The 22,759-nt window shown below is 39.7% G+C and overlaps 1 protein-coding gene across 1 annotated transcript in view; it reads left to right on the top strand.

Annotated features, from left to right (window-relative positions):
• The window catches only part of ANKFN1 (ankyrin repeat and fibronectin type III domain containing 1), a 371,327-nt gene that overhangs the window by 162,857 nt on the left and 185,711 nt on the right, over window positions 1-22,759 (top strand). Inside the window, exon 3 of the mRNA XM_043483529.1 lies at window positions 17,197-17,331. Within this exon, the coding sequence (XP_043339464.1) occupies window positions 17,197-17,331 (135 nt within the window). The remainder of the gene's footprint in view (window positions 1-17,196; window positions 17,332-22,759) is intronic.

Raw genomic sequence — 22,759 nt, 5'->3', positions numbered from 1 at the left:
TCTTACAGTTTTCTGAATACATGTCTTCTGTCTCCTTAGGTAGGTATATTCCTAGGCATTTTATTCTTTTTGATGTGATGATAAATGGGATTATTTCTTTAATTTCTCTTTCCTATCTTTTGTTGTTAGTGTATGGAAATGCAACATATATCTGTGTTTTAATTTTGTATCCTGCACATTATCAAATTCGTTTATGAGCTCTAGTAGTTTTAGAATAGCACCTTTAGGATTTTCTATGTATAGTATCATACCATCTGCAAACAGTGACACTATTACTTCTTCGTTTCCAATTTGGGTGTCTTTTATTTCTTTTTTTCTCTGATTCATGTGACTAGGACTTAACAAAACTTTTTTGAATAAAAGTGTACGTCTTTATCTTGTTTCTGATATTAGAGGAAATGCTTTCAGGTTGTCACTGTTGAGTATGTTATCTGTAGGTGTGGCCTTTATTATGTTGAGGAAGGTTTCCTCTATGCCCACTTTCTGGAGAGTTTTTTTATCATAAATGGGTATTGGATTTTGTCAAAGCTTTTTCTACATCTATTGAGATTATCATATGGATTTTATTCTTCAATTTGTTAATGTGGTGCATCACACTGACTGATTTGTGGATTTTGAAAAATCTTTGCATCCCTGGGATAAATCCCACTTCAGCATGATGCTTGATCCCTTTAAAGTGTTGTTGGATTTGGATTGCTAGTATTTTGTTGAGTAGTTTTGCATCTGTGTTCATCAATGATATGGTCTGTAATTTTCTTTTTTGTGGTATCTTTGTCTGGTTTTTGTGTTAGAGTGATGTTGGCCTTATAGACTGAGTTTGGGTATATTCCTTCCACTGCAATGTTTTCAAATACTTTGAGAAGACTAAGTGTTAATTCTTTTCCAAATGTTTGATATATTTTGCCTGTGAAGCCATCTTATCCTGGACTTTTGTTTGTTCTGAGCTTTTTAATCACAGTTTTAGTTTCAATATTTATGATTGATTTGTTCATGTTTTCTATTTTTTCCTGGTTCAGTCTTGGGATACTGTACCTTTCTAAGAATTTGTCCATTTCTTCTAGGTTGTCCATTTTATTGGCATATATTTGCCTGTAGTAGTCTCTTATGAGTATTTCTGTAGTGTCTGTTGTAACTTCTCCATTTTCATTTCTAATTTTATTGAACAGAGCCCTCTCCTTTTTCTTTCCCCTTGATGAGTCTGGCTAAAGGCCTGTCATTTTGTTTATCTTTTTGAAGAACCAGCTTTTAGTCTCATTGATCTTTTCTTTTATTTTCCTCATTTCTATTTCATTTATTTCTGCTCTGATCTTTATGACTTCTTTCCTTCTACTAACTTTGGGTTTTGCTTCTTCCTTTCTCTAATTCCTTTATATGCAAGATTAGGTAGTTTGCATTTTTTCTTATTTTCTGAGATGAGATTATATTGCTGTAAATTTCCCTCTTAGAACTGCTTTTGCTGGGTCCCTTAGGTTTTGGATCACTGTGCTTTTGTTTTCATTTGTATTTTTTAGAGTTTTTTTTTTCTTTTAGTTGATCTCTAATCTCATACCATTGTTGTTAGAAAATATGCTTGATGTGATTTCAATTTTCTTACATTTACCAAGGTTCACCTTATGGCCAAGTATGTGAGCAATCCTTGAGAATGTTCCCTGCACACTTGAGAAGAATGTGTATACTGCTTTAATATCAATTAATTCCATCTGGTCTAGTGTGTCATTTAAGGCCTGTGTTTCTGTGTTGATTTTCTGTCTGGATGATCTGTCAGTTTTTTAGGGGGAAATATTCAGCCTTTCACAAGAGTCGGACACAACTGAGTGACTGGCCTGAACTGAATTCAGCCTTTCAGCATTTAGTATAATGTTAGCAATAGATTTCTTGGTAGATGGTTTTTAACCAAACTGAGGATGTCCCCCATACCTATTTTTTTCTGAGAATTGCCAACATAAATGAGTGTTGAATTTTGTCTAATACTTTTTCTGCATCAATTTATGTGATCAAATGAATTTTCTTTAATTTCTTCATATGGTGAATTATACTGTTTTATTTCCAAATATTGAGCCAGCCTTGCATGCCTTGAATAAATGCCACTTGGTCATGTTGTTTAATTCTTTTTATACATTGCTGGATTTGAATATTAATATTCAGTTAATGATTTTTGCATAAACATTTATGAGGACTATTGTGTGATTTGATTTTGTTGGTACTGTCTTTGTCTGGTTTTATCAGAGTAACATTAAGTTCATAAAGTGAATTGAGATGTGTTCTCTCCTTTTCTGTGTTCTGAAAGAAATTGTATAAAATTGGCACTAATTCTTCTCTAATAATTTGGTAAAATTCTCCTGTGAAACTACCTTGGCCTAAGATTTCAATTTGTTTATTATTCTTTTAATAGCACTAATGTTCCCCATTTAATTCTTGATACTGTTAACCAGTGTCATTTTTTTCTTTATCAATAGTGGTATCAATTTTATTTATCTTATCAAAGAAGCATCTCTTTGTTTCATTGATTTTCTCTAATGTTTTTCTATTTTCAGTTTCATTGACTTCTGCTCATATCTTTATTATCTTCTCACTTTTGCTTACTTTATTTTGCTCTTATTTTTCTAGAAACAGAAATTAAATTCAAAGATCATTTCATTGAACATAAGAGCATTATTTTCATATGAAAAATGAACCACTTATTAATGAGGAAAGGAAGTTTAAATTTTTCATAATTAAAAATACAGTAATAGATGAACCATGAAGCCACCTTTAGTGTCTTAAATGACCTCCATAAATTATACGAAATATCAGAGGAAACATTAGAATGTCATTGTCTATAATCATGTACATTTAAATTTAATTCAGACAACATCAATTTTTATAAAGAGCTACATCTTTTCAGAAAAAAATTGTTCTGAATCATCACCTGTAGATATATGAATATTTGGATTTCAAAATGATTTATCAAAAATGTATACAAATTATTACAACTTGTAAAATACTTTTAACAGGTCCAATGATAATTGCATCAGCAAACAAACCTCTCAAAATTAAAAAATAGTTTTGAGATTCACTCCCATTATCAAGTAATGTTCCATGGGATGACTAAACAATAATCTGTTGATCTGTTATCCTACTAATGATCTTTGGACTGTTTCCAGATTGGCTATTTTGACCAAAGTTACTGTAAGTGGTCCTATACAACTCTTTTCGTAGATATTTATTTTCTTCTCCTTTGAATAAAAACCAAGGTAGAATTGTAGAGTCAAAAGTATATTATATTTAACTTATATTTTCTTATATATTTATGAGAAACTGCCAAACAGTTCTCCAAAATTGTCATACCATTTTACACTCCCTTCAGCAATCCAAGTGCATGCAGTTTATTTCTTACCGTCCTCACTAGCATTTGATGTTAACCACTGTAGTAACTGTAAACTGGTATCTCAGTGTGGTTTTGTTTGCAATTCTCTGTTGATTCGTCAAGTTGAGCACCCTTCCATGTGCTTATTGGCTATTTGTATATCTTCTGTTTTGATGTGTCTATTCAAGCCTTTAGCAGGGTAACTACTGTTAATTCCATTTTATAGACAAGAAAATTGAGTCTGAAGTCAAGTGACTTGCCAAAGATTCATAGCTAAAAAAGTAGCAAACAAATTTTTTAGCCACATTTCCTGAATCTGACTGGTATTTCGTTTCCCAAGTACTGAATTTTTTTTATACATCAGATTCCTGACCTCAGCTTTCCTTATCCGTACCAGTCTACAGCACATGAGGCTCTATTTGACAAGGTTTGGTAGAAGAAGGTACAGATGTGGGAATGATTTTAGGTTATCTGAAAGCAACAGTGGCTTTTTCAAACAGAACTCAAACCATTGCACACTAATTCTGGGGTCCTTGTGTGATGTCTCATGCCATCTCAGGCAGGAATCTACATGCAGCCTCAACTATTCAGTGCTGCCAAACCCAAAATTAACTCTTCTTGTTCAAGAGCAAGTGTGTTTCACTGGCCTGCATGTAATTCTCTTCAGCCCATGTAGTGTTAATCAGTTAAAATAGCCACAATTTCTTCCATCCATATGTCACATTGCACTAAATTTATATTTGGTTGATGAAGTGTAAATGCTTTTAAGTTCTTGATTTTCTCACTCATATATCTAAAGGAGATGGTGAACATGTAGTGTGGTGTATGTGTGTTTTAATTTAAGAAGTGAATGTATTTTAGAGCTGGACTACATGAAAAATCCCCACTTTGATGCTGAAGGTAAATCACTGAAGGAGCAGTAAGACTGAATAACTGTTAATAGCGCTAGTTGTATTTGATATGCTGAGTTTGAGTGTTGAGGATCTGAGAAATAAGTGGGACTTTGTGACCTCCCTTTCAAACCAAGTGGAGACTATCCTAGTTAGATTGGCAGCGCAGACGGAAGGCGCCTGTTGCAGTCCTTTTAATCCTCTCTGAGCAAAGTCTTGGATTTTCCCCCTAAATAATGAATGAAGTGAATAAGCCATTGAGCCTCTAATTCCATTCAATGCCTTTGCTCTCCTGCGAGGTGTATCCGGTAGGTTTGACAATGCCACAGAAGAATTACATTGAGTACTTGGCATATGTGGTCCTTAAAAAAGCTCTGCTGAGCAGACTTACAAAGTGGCCAGGGCACCTCATTTGGCCCCTCCGGTGTCTGCTCTCATGGGATTTCAGAGTCTGGGACACAGTAAAGAAAGGGAAATGGGACAGAAGATGGAAGACAGAACTAGGCCAGAAATAAAAGGGCTGTGCCAACATTTGTAAGGAGAAAATGGGAATAATAGAGATGAGGCTAAATTTTAACAAGATGAATCCTTAAAGCCTTCTTTAAAAGTATTATTACAAGTTCTTTAACTTTACTTTTATTTCATCCTGTTTGTCTTTCTTCTTCATTAAATACCTCTTTAGCACTATGGGTCAGAAGCTCCAACATTTGCACAGCAAACTTGATCTGGCATTTTTAGGAAAAAGGGAAAGAAGTTTTTCCTTTTTGCTAAGAGTAGTTTTAATGGTTAAAGTGGCATTTACAGTCCAATGTTTATGTGGCAGTGTAGACTGCCTTTATCATTTATGGGTCCTGTCCTGCAGCTATAGGTCTTCATTATCATGTTTGAATGAGCAAATAAGATTTACGTCTTCACTTTTCCTTTACATTACTATTTTGAATTCTCAACTCTCTGTGATTAATTACAAAGACTTATGTCTTCTCTAGGAAGATGTGATATCATGAAATTATCAAAATAAACCATTTGTCAAGCTGGGAGGTATTCCTTGTAGACATAGGCAGATGGGCAATGTGGTGAGGACTGGATCCCAAGCCATCCATGCTGCTATCATCTAAGGAACACACAGGCTGAAAATTAGATGGAGAAAGCAGCCTGTAAAAGAGGGCGGGCCTCTTCAGAGGTTCATTTATTTATCAGCTAACCATGGATAAGAGGACCTGTTATGAAATTTGGTCACAGGCACCTAGAATTCAACTTAACAAGACTCAAACTCCAAGCAGAAATATTTCTAGTTTTGAAATATGATTTTATGAAACTCCATTTTTGGCTGGCATTCAGAAGAAAAAATAAATGAAGGTGGAAGGAGAATTTTCTCTATGGCTTGATTGACCACCAAAACTACCAGTTATTATTACTCATGCAAATCATTCTTCGGTGAGTAAGAACATAGGATAATCAAAGGATCAAATGCTCCTATGCAGTAAGGTAAAGGTGTACAAAAGCATCAGTCCTATCAATAGAAACATCTTGTTGACTTTCTCCAAAGAAAATGTGAATAAATATAGGGCTCTATTAATAAAGGAAAGACATCTACATTATTTAAAAACAAATATTCCTGATAAATAACACATGTTACAAGCAAATTATGTTGTACTGTAGGGAAAGAAAGTTCACCTATATCAATTCTGCAACATTAGAACATACAGTGGACTCTCCACATCTGTGGGTTCCGCATCTGTGGATTCAACCAACAGCTGATGAAAAATACTCAGGAAAAAAATTTCAAAAAGGTCCTAAAAGCAAACAAATTTGGCATGAACCAGCAACTATTTACATAGCATTTACATTGTATTCAACATTATAAACTATCTAGAGGGGATATAAGATATACCGAAGGATGTTCATAGGTTTGTGTGTGCCGTGTAAGTCCCTTCAGTCATGTCCAACTCTTTGCAACCCCATGGACTGTAGCCTGCCAGGCTCCTCTGTCCATGGGATTCTCCAGGCAAGAATACTGGAGTGGGTTACCGTGTCCTCCTCCAGGGGACACAATACCTCTCAACCTAGGGATCGAATTCACATCTCCTGCAGTTCCCGCATGGTAAGCTGATCCTTTACCACCACCAGGGAAGCCAGTTCACAGGTTATATGCAAATACTATACCATTTTATATAAGGGACTGGAGCACTGGGCGGGGGGTATCATGGAGCCAATCCCCTGTGAATACAGATAGAGAGCAATGACTGTATTTCCAGTACAGACCAAAAGTAGGTGAGTGGAAATAAAGCAATTTATCTTTGCAGCAGCATGTGTGAAAGTGCTCTTAGAGGTCTTTTGAAATCATGAGATGTTATAGTCTGAAGTGCCCTTCAAGATATTCTAGTTTAACCCCTTCAATTAATAGAGAAGAAAGTTGAAAGGGTTGTTTGGTTTTAAAAAGGGGTAGGGGGGCCAGAAGCTGGAGATGATGCTGGAGCAGAAGTTGGCGCTTCTTTCTCGAGTACATCACGAGAAACGCTGGTCTGGAGGAAGCATAAGCTGGAATCAAGTTTGCCGGGAGAAATATCAATAACCTCAGATATGCAGATGACACCACCCTTATGGCAGAAAGTGAAGAAGAACTAAAGAGCCTCTTGATGAAAGTGAAAGAGTTGGCTTAAAGCTCAACATTCAGAAAACTAAGATCATGGCATCTGGTCCCATCACTTCATGGCAAATAGATGGGGAAACAGTGGAAACAGTGGCTGACTTTATTTTCCTGGGCTCCAAAATCACTGCAGATGGTGACTGCAGCCAGGAAATTAAAAGACGCTTACTCCTTGGAAGGAAAGTTATGACCAACCTAGACAGCATATTAAAAAGCAGAGACATTACTTTGTCAACAAGGATCCTTCTAGTCAAGGCTATGGTTTTTCCAGTGGTCATGAATGGATGTGAGAGTTGGACTTATAAAGAAAGCTGCGCACCGAAGAATTGATGCTTTTGAACTGTGATTTTGGAGAAGACGCTTGGTGTTGGAGAAGAGTCCCTTGGACTGCAAGGAGATCCAACCAGTCCATCCTGAAGGATATCAGTCCTGGGTGTTCATTGGATGGACTGATGTTGAAGCTGAAACTCCAATACTTTGGCCACCTGATGCAGAGAGCTGACTCATTGGAAAAGACCCTGATGCTGGGAAAGACTGAGGGCAGGAGGAGAAGGGGACGACAGAGGATGAGATGGTTAGATGGCATCACCTACTTGACGGACATGGGTTTGGTTGGACTCCGGGAGTTGGTGATGGACAGGGAGGCCTGGCGTGCTACGGTTCATGGGGTCGCAAAGAGTCAGACAGGACTGAGCGACTGAACTGAATGATGCATGAACTGATGCATATAAAGTGTAACTACTGTGATAATCTAAAGGAAATAGTGTAACTGATGTACACTGACTTTGCTTAGCAATTCAGTAGTGTTTGTTTTGTCAATAGTTTATTAATTTAAAAAACAATGTATACATCTTGGTGGCAAAAAATTAAATGGTAGGAGAAGTATTACAGTAAAAAAATAAATAAAATAAAAAGGGGTAGGGGGCAAGATAATCTTTCAGAAGATTCTAGCTGATGTCAAGAGACACTACATACCAACCTGCTCAGACTGTTCTGCAGAAAGGAACAATTCGGCATGCTTTCCTCTTTGACTCATAAGAAAGGTGTGAATTCCAACCATGTAGTTGGCTTTCTTGCTAGACTGTTGCTGATTTTGAAGTTACAAAACTAAAGCCCATTGTGAAGCACTATTTGGAAAATCAGAACTAAACTAACACTCCTTGTCATGATCATTTTTTTAAGAAGATGACAGATTGGACCTGCAGGAGGAGAGAGACTCCACCCTTGCCAGGAATAAGAGGATTCTCTTTCTGGTTTGTTATTTTTTTTTTGTTTTCCCCTGTGCTTCCGAGACCAGATTTATCACCAAGGCTGTGGACAAGGCTGGGAATGTGGTGGACAGTATGACAACAACTTCCTGCCTGGGGTGTCCCTGAATGGCCAGAACAGTCAACATATAATCAGACAACCTACAGCTGCACTGTTGCTGCTGACATCTTCATTATGCCTGTGATATTCAGCTGGGTAATTCATTTCCCGAGCATGGCAATATCTCCTGATATGCTTAATGAGTGGAATGTAATTTTGTAGCTTTTCAAAACGAATGCCTACCCTTGCACTTAGCTTTGTCCTTATATGGGAAACAATGATAGCTGCCATTTGGAAACAGCATTGTACCGTTCAGCTTTTTAGTGCAGGTTGGGTCGCCAAACCACAAAGGCAGGAAACATTAGTGATTGGAATGACACACTAGTTGTAGGTCACTTCATGTCCTCTGTAATGACCTTTTTGCCTGCCTCTGCATTTAACCTTTCTATGGCCATGGCTGTATTCTACACAATACAGCAGTCTTGCCAATGACGTAAAATTAGTTAATTAATGGTTCCGAGGATGTGGTGGGCTTTGACAGTCACTTACCAATGCTGTCCTGAAACTACATGAGAAATAAGAAATGTGACCCATGGCTAGTATCCAACACCCACGCTGCAATTTTTCTTTAAGTTAAGGACAAAGTATAAAATTGGACAAGAACTTGGGAAAACTCTGGGAGATAGTAAAGAACAGGCAGGCCTGGCATGCTGCAGCCATGGGGCCGCAAAGAAGTTGGACATGATTTGGTGACTGAACCGCAACAGCAAAGTATAAAATGCATTCCTCTGAGTTCTATTTAATTCAGTTGAATTAAACATAGATGCACTGAACATCATTTACCATGCACAGGTCCCAATCCTTGAACTCAGAGACATGACTCAGTGACCCAAAGGTCAGGCACGCCTGAGCCCTGCCCTCCTGGAGATCTCAATACAGTAAAAAAAGAAGAGACCCAAGTGACCCTAACAAAGTTAGACTGTACTAACAGCGCTAAAATAGCTACAGATGCCACAGAGAGAGAAGAGAAAGATGCTTATTCCATTTGGGGAACATAAAAGGAAAGGTTAACATGCTGTCTCCAAAGTCTTCTACTTTCCAGTCTGAATTCTTTGGGAAACGCTGTTCTCCTTTGGAATCTTACTGGATTCAACTTCTTATTCCTAAGAGTTAGGACTCTTCGTCTTATCTGATTTCTAAGTGCTTTCCAGTCATCGTTGACGATGATCAGTCCCAAGTATCCCAAATGAAAATGGAGAAGTCAACATAAAAGTAGGGCAGCTTATCTTGGTTTCTACTACCACACCTGCTTTCTTGACTTCATAAAAGTAAGTCCTACTATACGGACTCTTATTGGCAGCTGGAAAGTAGAAACAGATTCTACGCTAATGCATTTAACTACATATTTTCATATTAAGTTTTCTTTACCAAAAAAAAAAAATAGGAGGAGAAAAAGAATACAACAGGAGTAGGAGAAAGTGGAGAAAGAGCACACTCAAAACTCAGAAGTCATCTTGTTGTTTAGTTGCTAAGTCTTGTCTGACTCTGCAGCCCCATGGACTGCAGCCCGCCAGGCCCCCTCTGTCCATGCGGTTTTCCCAGGCAAGAATACTGGAGTGAGTTGCCATTTCCTTCTCCACAGAAGTCATGTATCTTTCAGTATTGATTTATCAGCTTGACTACTTTAACTTATATACTGAATCCTTATACAAGTCCTTATGGACTCCGGATTCCATGTTTCCTGATGAAGAGTGATATGATTTCATGGGTATACATGTACACAAGGTTTTGAAATCATATATTCTGAAAGTTGCTTTATTGTCCTGATCTAAACAAATTCTTTCACTGAATTATACGTGCATGAACAATGTCAACATTTTAAAATTATTTGAGGATTCTACACAACATTCTTAAAGTAAGTAAAGACACAAAAATGCCTTTGGCTTTGAGTTGCAAACAAAAGATCTCCCCAGAAAATTAGCAGAAATGAAAGTTGTGAATGGAGAGGATTCCCAGTGTTTCTGAGATGGTTCCTCATCCTCCCCGACAACCTCTTTACAGCCCAAATCTCACTACACAGAGGTATGATCAAGATCCATTTAGCAACCAATTTACTGTAAAGGCTTTTCTTTATGATAAAATACAGTCTATCAAAGAAGGTAGATGGTCTTGGGGGTGGTTCTAAGGAGAAATAACCTGTGCTGATTCCTCCTGAAGAGATTTAGGTGAATGCTGCCACCTATTGACAGGTGAAATATATGCCACAAATTCCTCCTCTGACATGGTGTTGTGCTCATTAATGTTTATCAGAGCAGATCTCATTATTCAGTTGGCCAAAACATTTTAACAGCCCTAAGTTCATAATTCTTCATGTATTTGTGAGTTAAAAAAAATAAGTATGTTATACTAATTTAAAACAACTCACAAATTATATTTCTGGTAAGAGGAAAAGGAGTGAGGTAGAAATGAGGTAGAAATGCCATGAGCTTTGCAATCAGAGATCTGGGTTGAGTCCCAGCTCAGCCCCTCAGCACATAAACAAGTTAATTGATCTCTCTGAACCCTAGTTTCCTCATCAGTAAAAAGTGGATAATGCTCTTTGTGTGAGGATTCAGTGATACTGCTGCATAACCCACAGGAGGCATTTGATAAAGGGCAGCATTTATTATTACTTTTCACAGAGTTATTAAAAGTATTTCTGACGCAGGGATTGGTAATATGACAAAGCACATCATGTATCTGACTCTGGTGAATTCTTCTGTGTGGTTCAATTATCCTTCAGCAATGCTACTTGTCTAGTATAGTATCTTTGACATTCAAAATTAGGCCAGTGTGAACATAAATATTAGAACTTTAAGCGTGCCAATTGAGAAAATGAGGATAAATGAGCTTCATTACCAAATGTCTCTGGACGGCCCTAGAGGATATATGGGGCTGAGCAGATAAAGAATTATGATAAAAACTTTGGAGTTGTGTATAAATGGGGCTTTGTGACCTGCTGGATAAGGTGGAGACTTAGAGCCAGACCTAGGAGGTTCACATTCCTGCCTCTGCATGGTGTGGGGGATCCTGGGCTCACACAGACAATAGGGGATTCATAGCTGGAGAATTCTAATGATGACTGAAAGGAGGGTGGCAGCCAGAACAAGAAGACTTTTCAGAAGCGGGACCCTGATTATCACATTGGTGCTACAGCCCAGCGAGAGGCTGCTGAGAGGCCGAATGAAGCCGTTCTTGGAAAGCTTTCAGTGAAGTGTTTGTAACCTCCTTAAGAGAATCCCATTTCTCAAAAATGCAACGCTGGAAAATCTCACATGATTAGTTCAGATAAACACCCTGTCATCAAATCACACTAGAAGTCATACGGACCATCTCTTTTTGAAGAGTCTTTTTGAATGTCATGAGTCTAGTTTCCAAGACTTAGAGAGAAAAAAAAAAAAAAACAAAAGAGGGTATCTCAGGATATTTGAGGACCTTTACTTTTAGTCTGAAAGGTCAACTGGTGCTTAAAACAAAATAATCAAGAAATACCATGCCTATGAACAGTCTGCACCTTTTGAAAAGGTCTGCTTGGGACTGAATAGCCAATGCCCTCCCCCATCCCTTTTCCTTTTTTCTTTGGGGCTTAGAAATGGAGAGGGAGGAGGAGGAAGAGTTTCACATTCATTACTAACAACTTCACACATAATAAGCATGTTCAGATACACCCCGGGGTGTTAGTTTTCTTTTCCTATTTTTTTTTTTTGGTCTCCTTTTTAGCAGCTTTTGATAAGTAGCACATTTTATTTTTGAAAAAAGAATCAGAGCCGTTACTGAGCAGCCGCGCCCTAAGGAAGGTCAGGAGATTAGGGAGCGGAAGTAGGCTGGCCAAACTCTTTGCTGACCACAGTAAGGGACTGCCGCTTTCTTCCCATAATTTAATTTTGAGACTCTGATGAAAAGGCACCCCCTTAAAAAAATCTTTGCGGGGGAAAAAAAAAAAAGTGAAAAATTGTTAGAAAATGGTCATCAAAAAGTGATCAATTTAAATTTATGTCTTACAAACAAACCACATGGAATTAACCGCAGGGCAGACGTGTATTTGCAATGGACATTCTCAAAATATGGGCATGCTTTTGCAAGAGAGACTGGACATTAGTAGCTTCTGATGTTGGTGGGTTTTGGCCTAATTTCACAAGTGTTCTGAAATTCTAAACATTGCACTTCACAAATCAGAGAACAGTATACTACCAAAAGGAACCTTTCAATTTAACTGGCCCAACTCTCTCATTTTACAAGTGGGAAAAATGAGACCTCACAATAGAAAGTAACTTGCCCAAGGTCACACAGCTGGTGAGGAGAGCTCCACGGCTCAAGCTCAAAGTCTGCACCCCAGACCAGGGTTCTTTCCACTGAGCTAAATAATTCGGAGATGGGAAATTGCAAACCCTCACATTTAATTGGGAAATCTTCTTTCAAGGGAATTCTACACCCATCTCCTTTCAAATGGCCCTGGATCTTTGCAGGCATGTGTGCTAAGTCACTTCAGTTGTTGCTGACTCTTCATGACCCTCCAGGCTCCTCTGTTCATGGGATTCTCCAGGCAAGAATACTTGAGTGTGTTGCCATGCCATCCTCCAGGGGATCTTTCTGACCCAAAGATCGAACCCACGTCTCTTATGTCTCCTGCATTGGCAGGCAGGTTCTTTACCACTAGTGTCTGCAACTTTGGCTGCTGCTGAATGGTTTCTTCAACGCCACCTAAGCACATTCATCTGACTCCAAGGACTTGGTCTCCTGCTCTCTTCTCTGTGTTCAAAAGGTGCTCAGAACATGACATGAATGCCTAAGTTATTTCTATGTTTGATTACTGGGATTGAGTAATGCCATCATTATCTGCCATCATGCAAGTTAAAACTCAGCCTCTTTCGCCATCTCACTTCCTCCACCTGTACTGCTGACAAATTCTATAAGCTCTACCTCCAAAGAATGTCCCGTGTTCATCTCCTAATTTGTACACCCACAGACCCTTCACAGCAATGTCTTCCTGCTTACAGATTCTTACCACTTCAGTTCATGGTCCATGATGGCTAGACTAGAAGGATCTTTAGTCAGCTGCACTGATATTCTCCTGCTCAAATCTCTGTCAACTGTACATAAAGTCCAAACTCTTTAACACAGTGTTTGAGTGCTCTCTTTAGCCCCTGCCTCCTTTTGAAACTTAAATTCCATTGGGTCCTCCCATTACCACTTACTCCAGCCCAACTGGACTACTTGTCAATCCCCAAATATTCCAGGAATTCTTTGCATTGTCTCCATTCCTTTCTCTTCTTTCCAACGTCTGAAGGTTTTCATTCCTCCAGATCCAGTTTAAATGCAACCTTCTCTGTAAATCTTTGCTATGTATCCCAGAAGGAAGTAATAATTGTTCTGTTCCCTTAGCACATTGCTCATAATTTTTATGATGTGTATTTAATTCCGCCCTGTATTATAAGTCACGTCTCTCTCACTAAATAGATCTCTTCTATCTTTCAAAAGATATCTCATTCATCTTGGTACCCCTCCTCACCAGAGTGTTCCATCGAAAGCTTTGCATATAAGTGCTTTTCTTTCTTAATATTTATAGAGCATTTACTATCTATAAGACACTAGGCCAGGCAGGGTAAGGACTGGAGGAAGAAAATTTTAAAAATAAGTTAAAATGCAATCCCTGTCTTCAAAGGAGCTTTAATCAGTGAGACACATTCATGAATGACCTAAGCAAGTGAACTAACTGTGGAGGTGGAACTGGGTGGAGGGGAAGTGCTGAGTATGGACCTAACATTCTCAGTGTTCCAAATGAAAATTGTGATTTTATGATATGGAGGGTGGAGCGATGGAGGAGGGGTAGAGGAAAAGAAAGAGTAAGTGAAAGTCACTCAGTCATGTCCAAATCTTTGTGACCCTATGGACTATGGAGTCCATGGAATTCTCTAGGCCAGAATACTGGAGTGGGTAGCCATTCCCTTCTCCAGGGGGATCTTCTCAACCCAGGGATTGAACCCAGGTCTCCCACATTGCAGGCGGATTCTTTACCAGCTGAGCCACCAGGGAAGCCCAAGAAAGAACAAGGCTGCTTTTAAATGCTATCTCTGGGCTGTGGTCATTATTAGGTCTGACTGATCCAACCCATCCTTCCCCCAATACCAGAGTAACCTTCCCAAAGCGGGACTCTGATCATTTAACTCTCTGTTCAGATGTTTGTTGTTGAATGAATCAGCATCAAATAATTGCAGGCTTTTGTTAGGTGTTATGGAGAATACCAGTTTGTAGGGATGAGACAAACTCCAGGAAACAGCTGGAGAACAAAAAGCAAGAACATGCTGTGAAAGTGCTGGGCGTGGTATGGGACAAAGTAAATGTGTGATTGGACTAATGGAGAAGGAATAATCAGAGAAGACAAGCATTCAGTGATGGCCACTTGGCAAGAAAAATTACACATACTAAGTGAACTTTAGGGTTCCTTTCAATTCTCAAACCCCTGTTATTCTTTAAGATGGTTTATTCATCATTCAATAAATACAGGCTAAGTGCTTCAACAAAACCCTAAGTATTTTTTTAACACCTTCTATAGGCCAGGAACTCTGCAAGACACTCGAGATAGAGCAGTGAATAAAAGACTTTGCATTTAAACTCTTAGAGTAAAATGGGAATGATTGACGTCAAACAAGTAAAGGAAAAAAAATTGTGATGGGAGGATATAAAGTGCTGTAGGACCACAGAGCAGGAACCCTAAAAGTTCAGGGACTAGAAAAATATCCCTGAGAGATGATGTTTGAGCTGAGACTCTAAAACCATACATTAGTTAGCCAGACAAAAGGGACTGAGCATTCAGACAGAGAAAAATCATATGCAGAATTCTGGAGTTAAGGGACAGCATTGCATGTTCAAGGACTTGAAAGATATTTTAAAAAGTTACAGCATAAAGGGCAAGTAGGAAGGTAACGAGAAATTAGGCTAGAGGGATAGGCAGAGCCAGACTACGGAGAATTTTGCAAAAGTATGATGGGGGGGTGAATATTTATTGATAAATTTTTCATAACATTAAAGTATTTGGCACAGTGCATCTAGCCTACTAAGTAATAATAAATGTCTGTTGAAGAGTGGGTTAATAAATGAATGGATGAATGGTTCTCCTTTTCAATAGACACAGGCTCATGAAATGACTCAGTTTCAAGCGTTTGCTCCAAAAAGCAATGCCACTAGTATAGGAGGCATCACCCACTTAGCTTTGCATAACAGATTGAACTAATGACCCCTGTGAGGCAGCCCCTAACCTCAGTAGAATTACTGAGAGTCACATGGCTTACCCCAGCAGATGGAATTTAAGTCAATCTGCATCAAAAATCAAAGCCCTCCTAGAGATAAGGGTAAAGTTTTACCTGGCAGTCATTTAGGCTTAAGCTGTGAGAGGGTAGCCTGACTCTTTCTTAATCCTTGACGAAAAAAATTCCTTCTCAACCTCAAGGGCATGCATATTCCCAAATTAAATTATTTCTATCAATGCTCCATGGACAAATAAGTTCAAGGAGAGAAAAAGAGAAAAAAATCCAGAGAGAGACTTTGCCTTTCAAATGAGAAAAAAGTACAATTGTAAAAAGCCAAACTGAACTCCTCCTTTGGACACCCAGGTTTTATGTCACTGAGTCTTATCTCGGATCTCAGCCCCAGAACAGCTACTTGTTGGGATGACTAAGCTGCCAGGATGAGGTGTGGTCTCTATAAAGCAGGAAGACTTTCAAGAATACAAGATGCCATTCCCAGGATTCTAATTGATAACCAGGACATATATTAACATTCCACCCTCTTGCTTATAACCGAGATACTTTCTCCTGATTTGCTACAGAATCACATTCAAAATAGGGGAGTTGATTGAACTCCAGGTATAAATCACAGACCAGTGTCAGTGCCTAGCAAAAGGGTCCAAAATTATTTCTGAAGTCATTACAGAAGCTAAGCTTTCATTTGGCAGAAACAGAATCTGAATAGAGCTTTAGAAAGATTTGCAGTGCTGTTGCTAGGGACGTGTGTGTGTGTGTATCTATGTGTGTATATGTGTGACTGTGTGTGCGTATTCATATGTGCTCTCAATCAACAAAGCCTCCCTAAACATAATAAGCAGCCTGTGGAGGTCATTTGCCATTTTATTTCAGAGAGAAATATGAAAAATGCCTACATAAGTGGCTTTCTAGGAAATCCACTCTACATGTCTTACTCGTCACATAAAGCATGACCTCGTGAAAGGAGCCAGGTGCATCCAGATGTGGCTGGAATGAAAGCACTGGAATCTTCTTCCTAAAACCTGAGCCTTTGGGTGTCCTAAGTCCCAAGTCTGTTGATTACTTTCTCAGACCCAGCTCAGACAAAAACTGGCATTGGTTGAGCAGCCCCAGGGGGATTGGGACCTTTCTAAAGATGCCCCTTGTTCCTACTAGGAGAAGGATTGCTCATGTGCCACAAGGTGAGAGGATACGGCTACCACCTGTGTGATTCTGGTCCCAGGTAGCTGTGGGGGTAAGAGGGCATCTGGCCCCAGGAGGCTGTGGACCGTTTGCAGTCACAGACTGCTGGATGGGCTCCAGGATGCCAGACGAGATTTCTTCCCCTGCAGTTCATACAGGGCAGAGCTAATTGGCTGCCTCATCGCCCCTCTGCTCATCTTTGAGCAACAGTCTGTTCTAATTCAGTCTTGTTTGCCATGAAGCTTATTTCCCTGTGGGCCATTGCTAATGGACCTCACAGTTACAATAGGCTGATGGTGCACGGGAGTCATAGTATCCTTTCACTACGTGCACAAGGGCTTGAGAAATCAATCCCTCCCGGGGCTGCAGTCCTGAGAATACACCTGATTCTGAGCCAAGCTGTTTCCTTCCCCCATCCTCTCCCCGTACATCACTGGCTCTTTTATTTTGCCTTGAGATACCTTAGTGATCATGACTTCGGCTCTTGCCTGTAGTGATCCTCCTTGCGGTTTACTCTTCACACAGAATAGGAAGGAGGTTCGTTTGCTTTGCGCAGAGGCTGAGCCACAGGAGAAAGCAGAGCCAATGTGATTTACTGAATGAAAGCACTGGACAATTACCAGCAACTTACTCCCCTGCTGCCTCAAACAACCTAAACTGGTAAGTCCAATTTATTGTTGTCTTTCTTCATGTGCATGTGAGGCTTTCTTAGTTACTGATTATTTTTAAAATATGTATGTATGTGTTGCTGTGGTTTAAATGATGTAAAAAAAATTTTTGCATCTTCCAAAGTTAGCTGCAGGCAGTCCATGAAGAATGCACACAGGCCATACACAGGGGTTCTGCAATAACACACGCTTATTTACGTGAATAGGTTAAGATGGGGATAGGGAAGCCCCATTTCTGATAGCTGGGCATTTTGTTTGTAGCAACCTTAAGGATATTTTGTGCTTGCATAACTGATAAGCATTAGCTATGAAAAATATGCTATTCTCTTGTTGTGTGAGATCATTTTCCACTGAGGTTCCTGAGTACCTACAAAATACCTGTGGGATCAGGTAAAGATGGATTCCATCATGCTGATAATCCTGAATACAAATGTAGGCATATTGCTGTCTTTAATACAGTTTGCAGGCTGGACATCCAGAACAGAATGTTAGCATTCTGTCCATCCTAGGTTGGCATGATCATAAATAACATCATGATTGGATGTTGAAGGTACCTGCCAAGGGGACACAGTGAACATGCATGCAAACCCTTTCCTGATCCACTGCCACTTTTACACCCATGTTTCTTAAGTCTTTTATTCCATGAACATATATAGTTGGAAAGATGTCTTAAGTTTGAAAGTGGAATATTTTGAGTGCCCTGTTACCTATGCTGGTTGTTGGCCCAGCCAAGGCGACTAGAAGTACCACTGACAATCAAGGCTGTTTGCTTCTATGCTGGGCCCCAAAAATCCCTGTACTCATTTAATTTTCTCATGTTCTAAATAAGATATAAAGCAATTTCTGCAGAGGGGGAATGTGAATGGAGAAAACTATTGCTTTCCCTACCATCACCATCACCACTATCTCTCCTTAGTCTTTTGTTTGCCTGGCTACTGCAAGACTTTATGGCAGCATCAATCCATCTCTGGTGGGCTCAGAGTCTACAAAAATGTCATACAGAGTTTGATGTCTTTGGTGCATTCTCTCTGCAGTCTATCACTGGCTGTTCAGATGAAGCTCTGGCCTTGGGTGCTGACAAAGGGATGATGTTGGAACAGTGAACAGCATGTTTCTCTAAATACAAAGCAAAGCTAAGGAATCTGAGAGATGGGTGGCCTTTTGCCTAGTAGAAAGTATCCCCAGGCCACTCAATCACAAGAACAGGGTCATTCTCCTGCATGATTTGGCTGTTTCAGCAAATGATAGCATCCTAACAGGAGGGAGACAGCATTGTTTAGTGGCTAGAGAGGTCAGGAAAGCCAGTCCCTTTCACTGATTTTTCCCAATGAAGTGTGTGTCTTCGAGAATTCATTTCCCTGAATCTCCATTCCTCCACTCCTTCCATTCCTAGTTGTTTCAAAGAAGACACACTGAGGTCAATTAACATATCTATGAGCTATTACTTAAATCTTTCTTGTTAAAGGATGCAATAGGCAATCACGATCACCGTTAATGTGCTTTAATCCAGAGTCTGTGTACCCAAAACCTACAGATGAGAGTTTACGTGGGGATGAGGAGATGCATGCCCCCTCCCCCATCTAATAGAGATTACACTTAGAGCATTGGAAGGGGAAAATAGAGATGAAAAATGGCATTTTTTTTTTAATTTTTTCAGTGGGTTTTGTCATACATTGATATGAATCAGCCATAAAAATGGCATTTTAAAAAACTTAAAATTCAAATAAATTGGTCATGTAAATAATTTTTTCATTATATTGCACAGTAATAACTGATTTTCTATACTTATACTTGGATAACAAGGTACTGAAGGTCTTAAATGTTTGAAATAAACAAACATGTAAATACTTGGAGAGAGTTAATTCAAGGATGAAAGAAATCCATGTAATGAATTTATGACAACTTTCAGATGTTCAAATTACCCCCGTACCCATGTACATGGAATTAGCAGTTGCAAATGAATTATGATTTGAGGTATTCTAGAAGGTTCATCTGAAGAAGGCAATGGCACCCCACTCCAATACTCTTGCCTGGAAAATCCCATGAATGGAGGAGCCTGGTGGGCTGCAGTCCATGGGGTCGCGAAGAGTCGGACACGACTGAGTGACTTCACTTTCACTTTTCAGTTTCATGCATTGGAGAAGGAATGGCAACCCACTCCAGTGTTCTTGCCTGGAGAATCCCAGGGACGGGGGAGCCTGGTGGGCTGCTGTCTATGGGGTCGCACAGAGTCGGACATGACTGAAGTGACTTAGTAGCAGCAGCAGCAGAAGGTTCATCTACTCAATAACAACAAAATATCCATCTCTAGGACTAAGATAAATGAAATTATTTTATCCGGGATTCAGTTAAGCATTGCTGTCTTTTATGAAACACAGATATTTCTTAGGACAGATAATAAGTTAAGCCACTGATGCACGTGTGCATACGAAAATCCTTCAGTTGTCTCTAATTCCATGCGACCCTATGGACTGTAGCCCACCAGGTTCCTCTGTCCATGGGGATTCTCCAGGCAAGAATACTGGGGTGGATTGCCATGCCCTCCTCCAGGGGATCTTCCCAATCCAGGGATCGAACCTGCATCTCTACTATCTCCTGCATTGGCAGGCAGGTTCTTTACCACTAGTGCCACCTGGGAAGCCCAAGTCACTGGTGTCTTACCATAAATGAATGTATTAAATATTTTGTGCCTCAGGAGAAACCCAAAGAATGCTATATTAATATTATATTAATTCTATTGCTTTCTATTTCATACCTGCCTCCAAGAGTTTCCTTCATAATTATTATTTCACTCTTGATCAGAAAACTAAATACCCTTTAGGACAAGCTGCCTCATTTTTTAGTGAAATGCTTGGATTAGACAATATCATCTAGATTTCCTCTAGGCCCTTGAGAGTCACACTGTGGAAAGCTGGACTCCCCATCTTTCTTCTTTAAATCCACTTTTCCTCCTTTGTTCTTTTTTTTTTTTTAATTATTGGTGGAAGGACTATGTACCTAGCTAGCCAAGCAAAGAACATAGAAGCTAATTTCCTAATTCCTTGGCCTTTCCATCCAATCACTAACCAGGCTTGGTTCATTCTATCTTCTTCACATTTTTACCCTGCCCAGCCCTCTCCATCTCTTCTGTCACACACTGGAGTTGAAGTCACCAGCTCCCACAGGGACTTCTTCAAGACCTTGGTTTTCACGTGTCACTAGTCCTATCACCACCCTCTCCCCTTCTGGATGCCTCCAGAAAAATTCTCTAAAAGTGCAAGCATCAGCTTTGTCTTAAAATCCTCTGGTGATTCCCTGTTATGAACTGGTTGAAATCTGTGCTCCTTAGTATGGCATGTGAAGTCCTTGATGACCTGGCCCTATGACTTCTCCAGGCTTCTTTCTCAAGGCCCTGGAACAGTGGATGAAGTGCACCACTAAACATGTAAGAACCCAGAGAACTCCCATTAGAGCTCCTATAGACACTGATCTCCCAGCAACACCACACTGGCTCACATCTCCATGTCCTAACCTGACCCACCCTGCCTAGAATGCCTTTTTCTTTCCTTCCTATATTCCTGCTCAGGTACCACCTTCTCTAACCCATTTCCCCATACCCCCTTCTCCCATAACTACCTCTGTCACCCACAAAGTTCATCACTTATTCCTTTTGCTACTTCTTTGCTTTGGACATTTGAGACCAGTGTCTAGACATTAATTTATCAGATATAGACCCTTATTTCCTGGGTTTGAAACCTAGATCTGTGCCTTAGTAGTGCCTCAATTTCTATGTCAAGTGAGGATGATAATAGTCCTTATTTCACAGAGCTGTTGTGGGATTCAATGAACTGATACATATAATATTATTCTAAACAGTAACTGTCTCAGAGAAAGTGCCAGGGAAGTAAAATATATTATTATTACATAATTTCACATATCACACTATTTCATAGCTGCATACAATTGTATAACTGCCTTCATTTTTAGCCTATGAGCCCCTTGGGGTACAGGTAGGTTAATCAACTTATTTCAAATTGCCCAGGTCTTTCCCAGTTTTAGCACTGTAAGTCCTGCAACCAGGGAAACCACTCAGTCCCAGGCAAACCAAGCCAGTTGGTTACCCTATAAGGACCCTATCTTGTTCACCTCTGAATAAGGGTCTGACATAGGATACATAGGTTACAAAGTAGATTATCCAGAAGGATTTATTGAACTATAGAACCAATATTAATTGCCTTTTCACTTTCTACCTCATAAATATACTTTCAAACTTCAAAAATCAGTCTTTCTTCTTGCTGTGAAGTCACAGATGACTTTTCAAAACTTATCACTGAATAACTGAATATTTTATTTTTTGAAAAATACACAGGAACTGAAAAGGATGCTTCCACCCTGTTATATATCATCAGCGTAACAGAATCGGCCACATTTCAGCAGTTGAAGACATACTCGTCATGTTAAGCAGTAGAGAATGGGGGAAGGGGTCATACTTTTCTGTCTAGTGACAGGCAGGTTGGAGTCTAAAGGTGCCTAGTTCACCTCACAGCCTGAAGAGCAATCTTGTCCCAGTCAGAAATGTTCCCTTCACTAATGTATCTGTCTACTCAGCTGTCAGAAATGGCTGGAGTTCCTATTTCTAATATGCTTTGTTTTACCACCCCTCCTCATTCAAACTGGCTCAGTTCATTTTTCACAGTACAAATACAATGAGAAAGTTCCGCAACCAAGCGTCTATGAGACAGGGACTCTGGACATGCCAGAACTCATAATGAGGGCAAGATCTTGTCTTCAGAATCAAGGTCTAGGAAGAAGCTGATAGGCAGCTGGACCAGAATAACAGCAGAGTTTCTGAAAGCAGGAGATTTAGAGTCAGAGTTCTAATTCTACCTCCTCCATTTACTAGCTATAGGATTTTGGACAAATTACCTCACCTCTCTGGGCCTCAGTTTCCTTGTTTATAAAATGATGATGTATTAGTAGTGCTGATTTCCTCACGAAAGTGAAAGTAAAGTTGCTCAGTCATGTCCGACTCTTTGTGACCCCATGGACTGCAGCCCACCAGGTTCCTCCGTCCATGGGATTTTCCAGGCAGGAGTACTGGAGTGGGTTGCCATTTCCCTCTCTAGGGGGTCTTCCTGACCCAGGGGTGGAACCTGGGTCTCCTGCATTGTAGGCAGACACTTTACCATCTGAGCCACCAGGGAAGTCCTAATGGTCCTATGATTTTCTCATAGGATTGTTATATATTTTGTCTTAGCCTATAAAAACAAAGCCTGAGGCTAAGTCAATTGCAAATATTCTATCTGGTACTGAGAGATGCAACCTCAGGGCATCAGACTTGAAGGAATAAAAGAAAATGAGCCAGAGAATGAGGGGAAACAAATACACGTGGTTTGTAGCTGAATTAGCCAAAATATCACAAGAAAACACATATGGCTGTT

This window comes from Cervus canadensis, chromosome 1 (assembly GCF_019320065.1).
Source record: "Cervus canadensis isolate Bull #8, Minnesota chromosome 1, ASM1932006v1, whole genome shotgun sequence".
NCBI lineage: Eukaryota > Metazoa > Chordata > Mammalia > Artiodactyla > Cervidae > Cervus > Cervus canadensis.
Note: the sequence above shows the minus strand (reverse complement) of the source record. Positions and strands in the feature narration are given on the sequence as shown.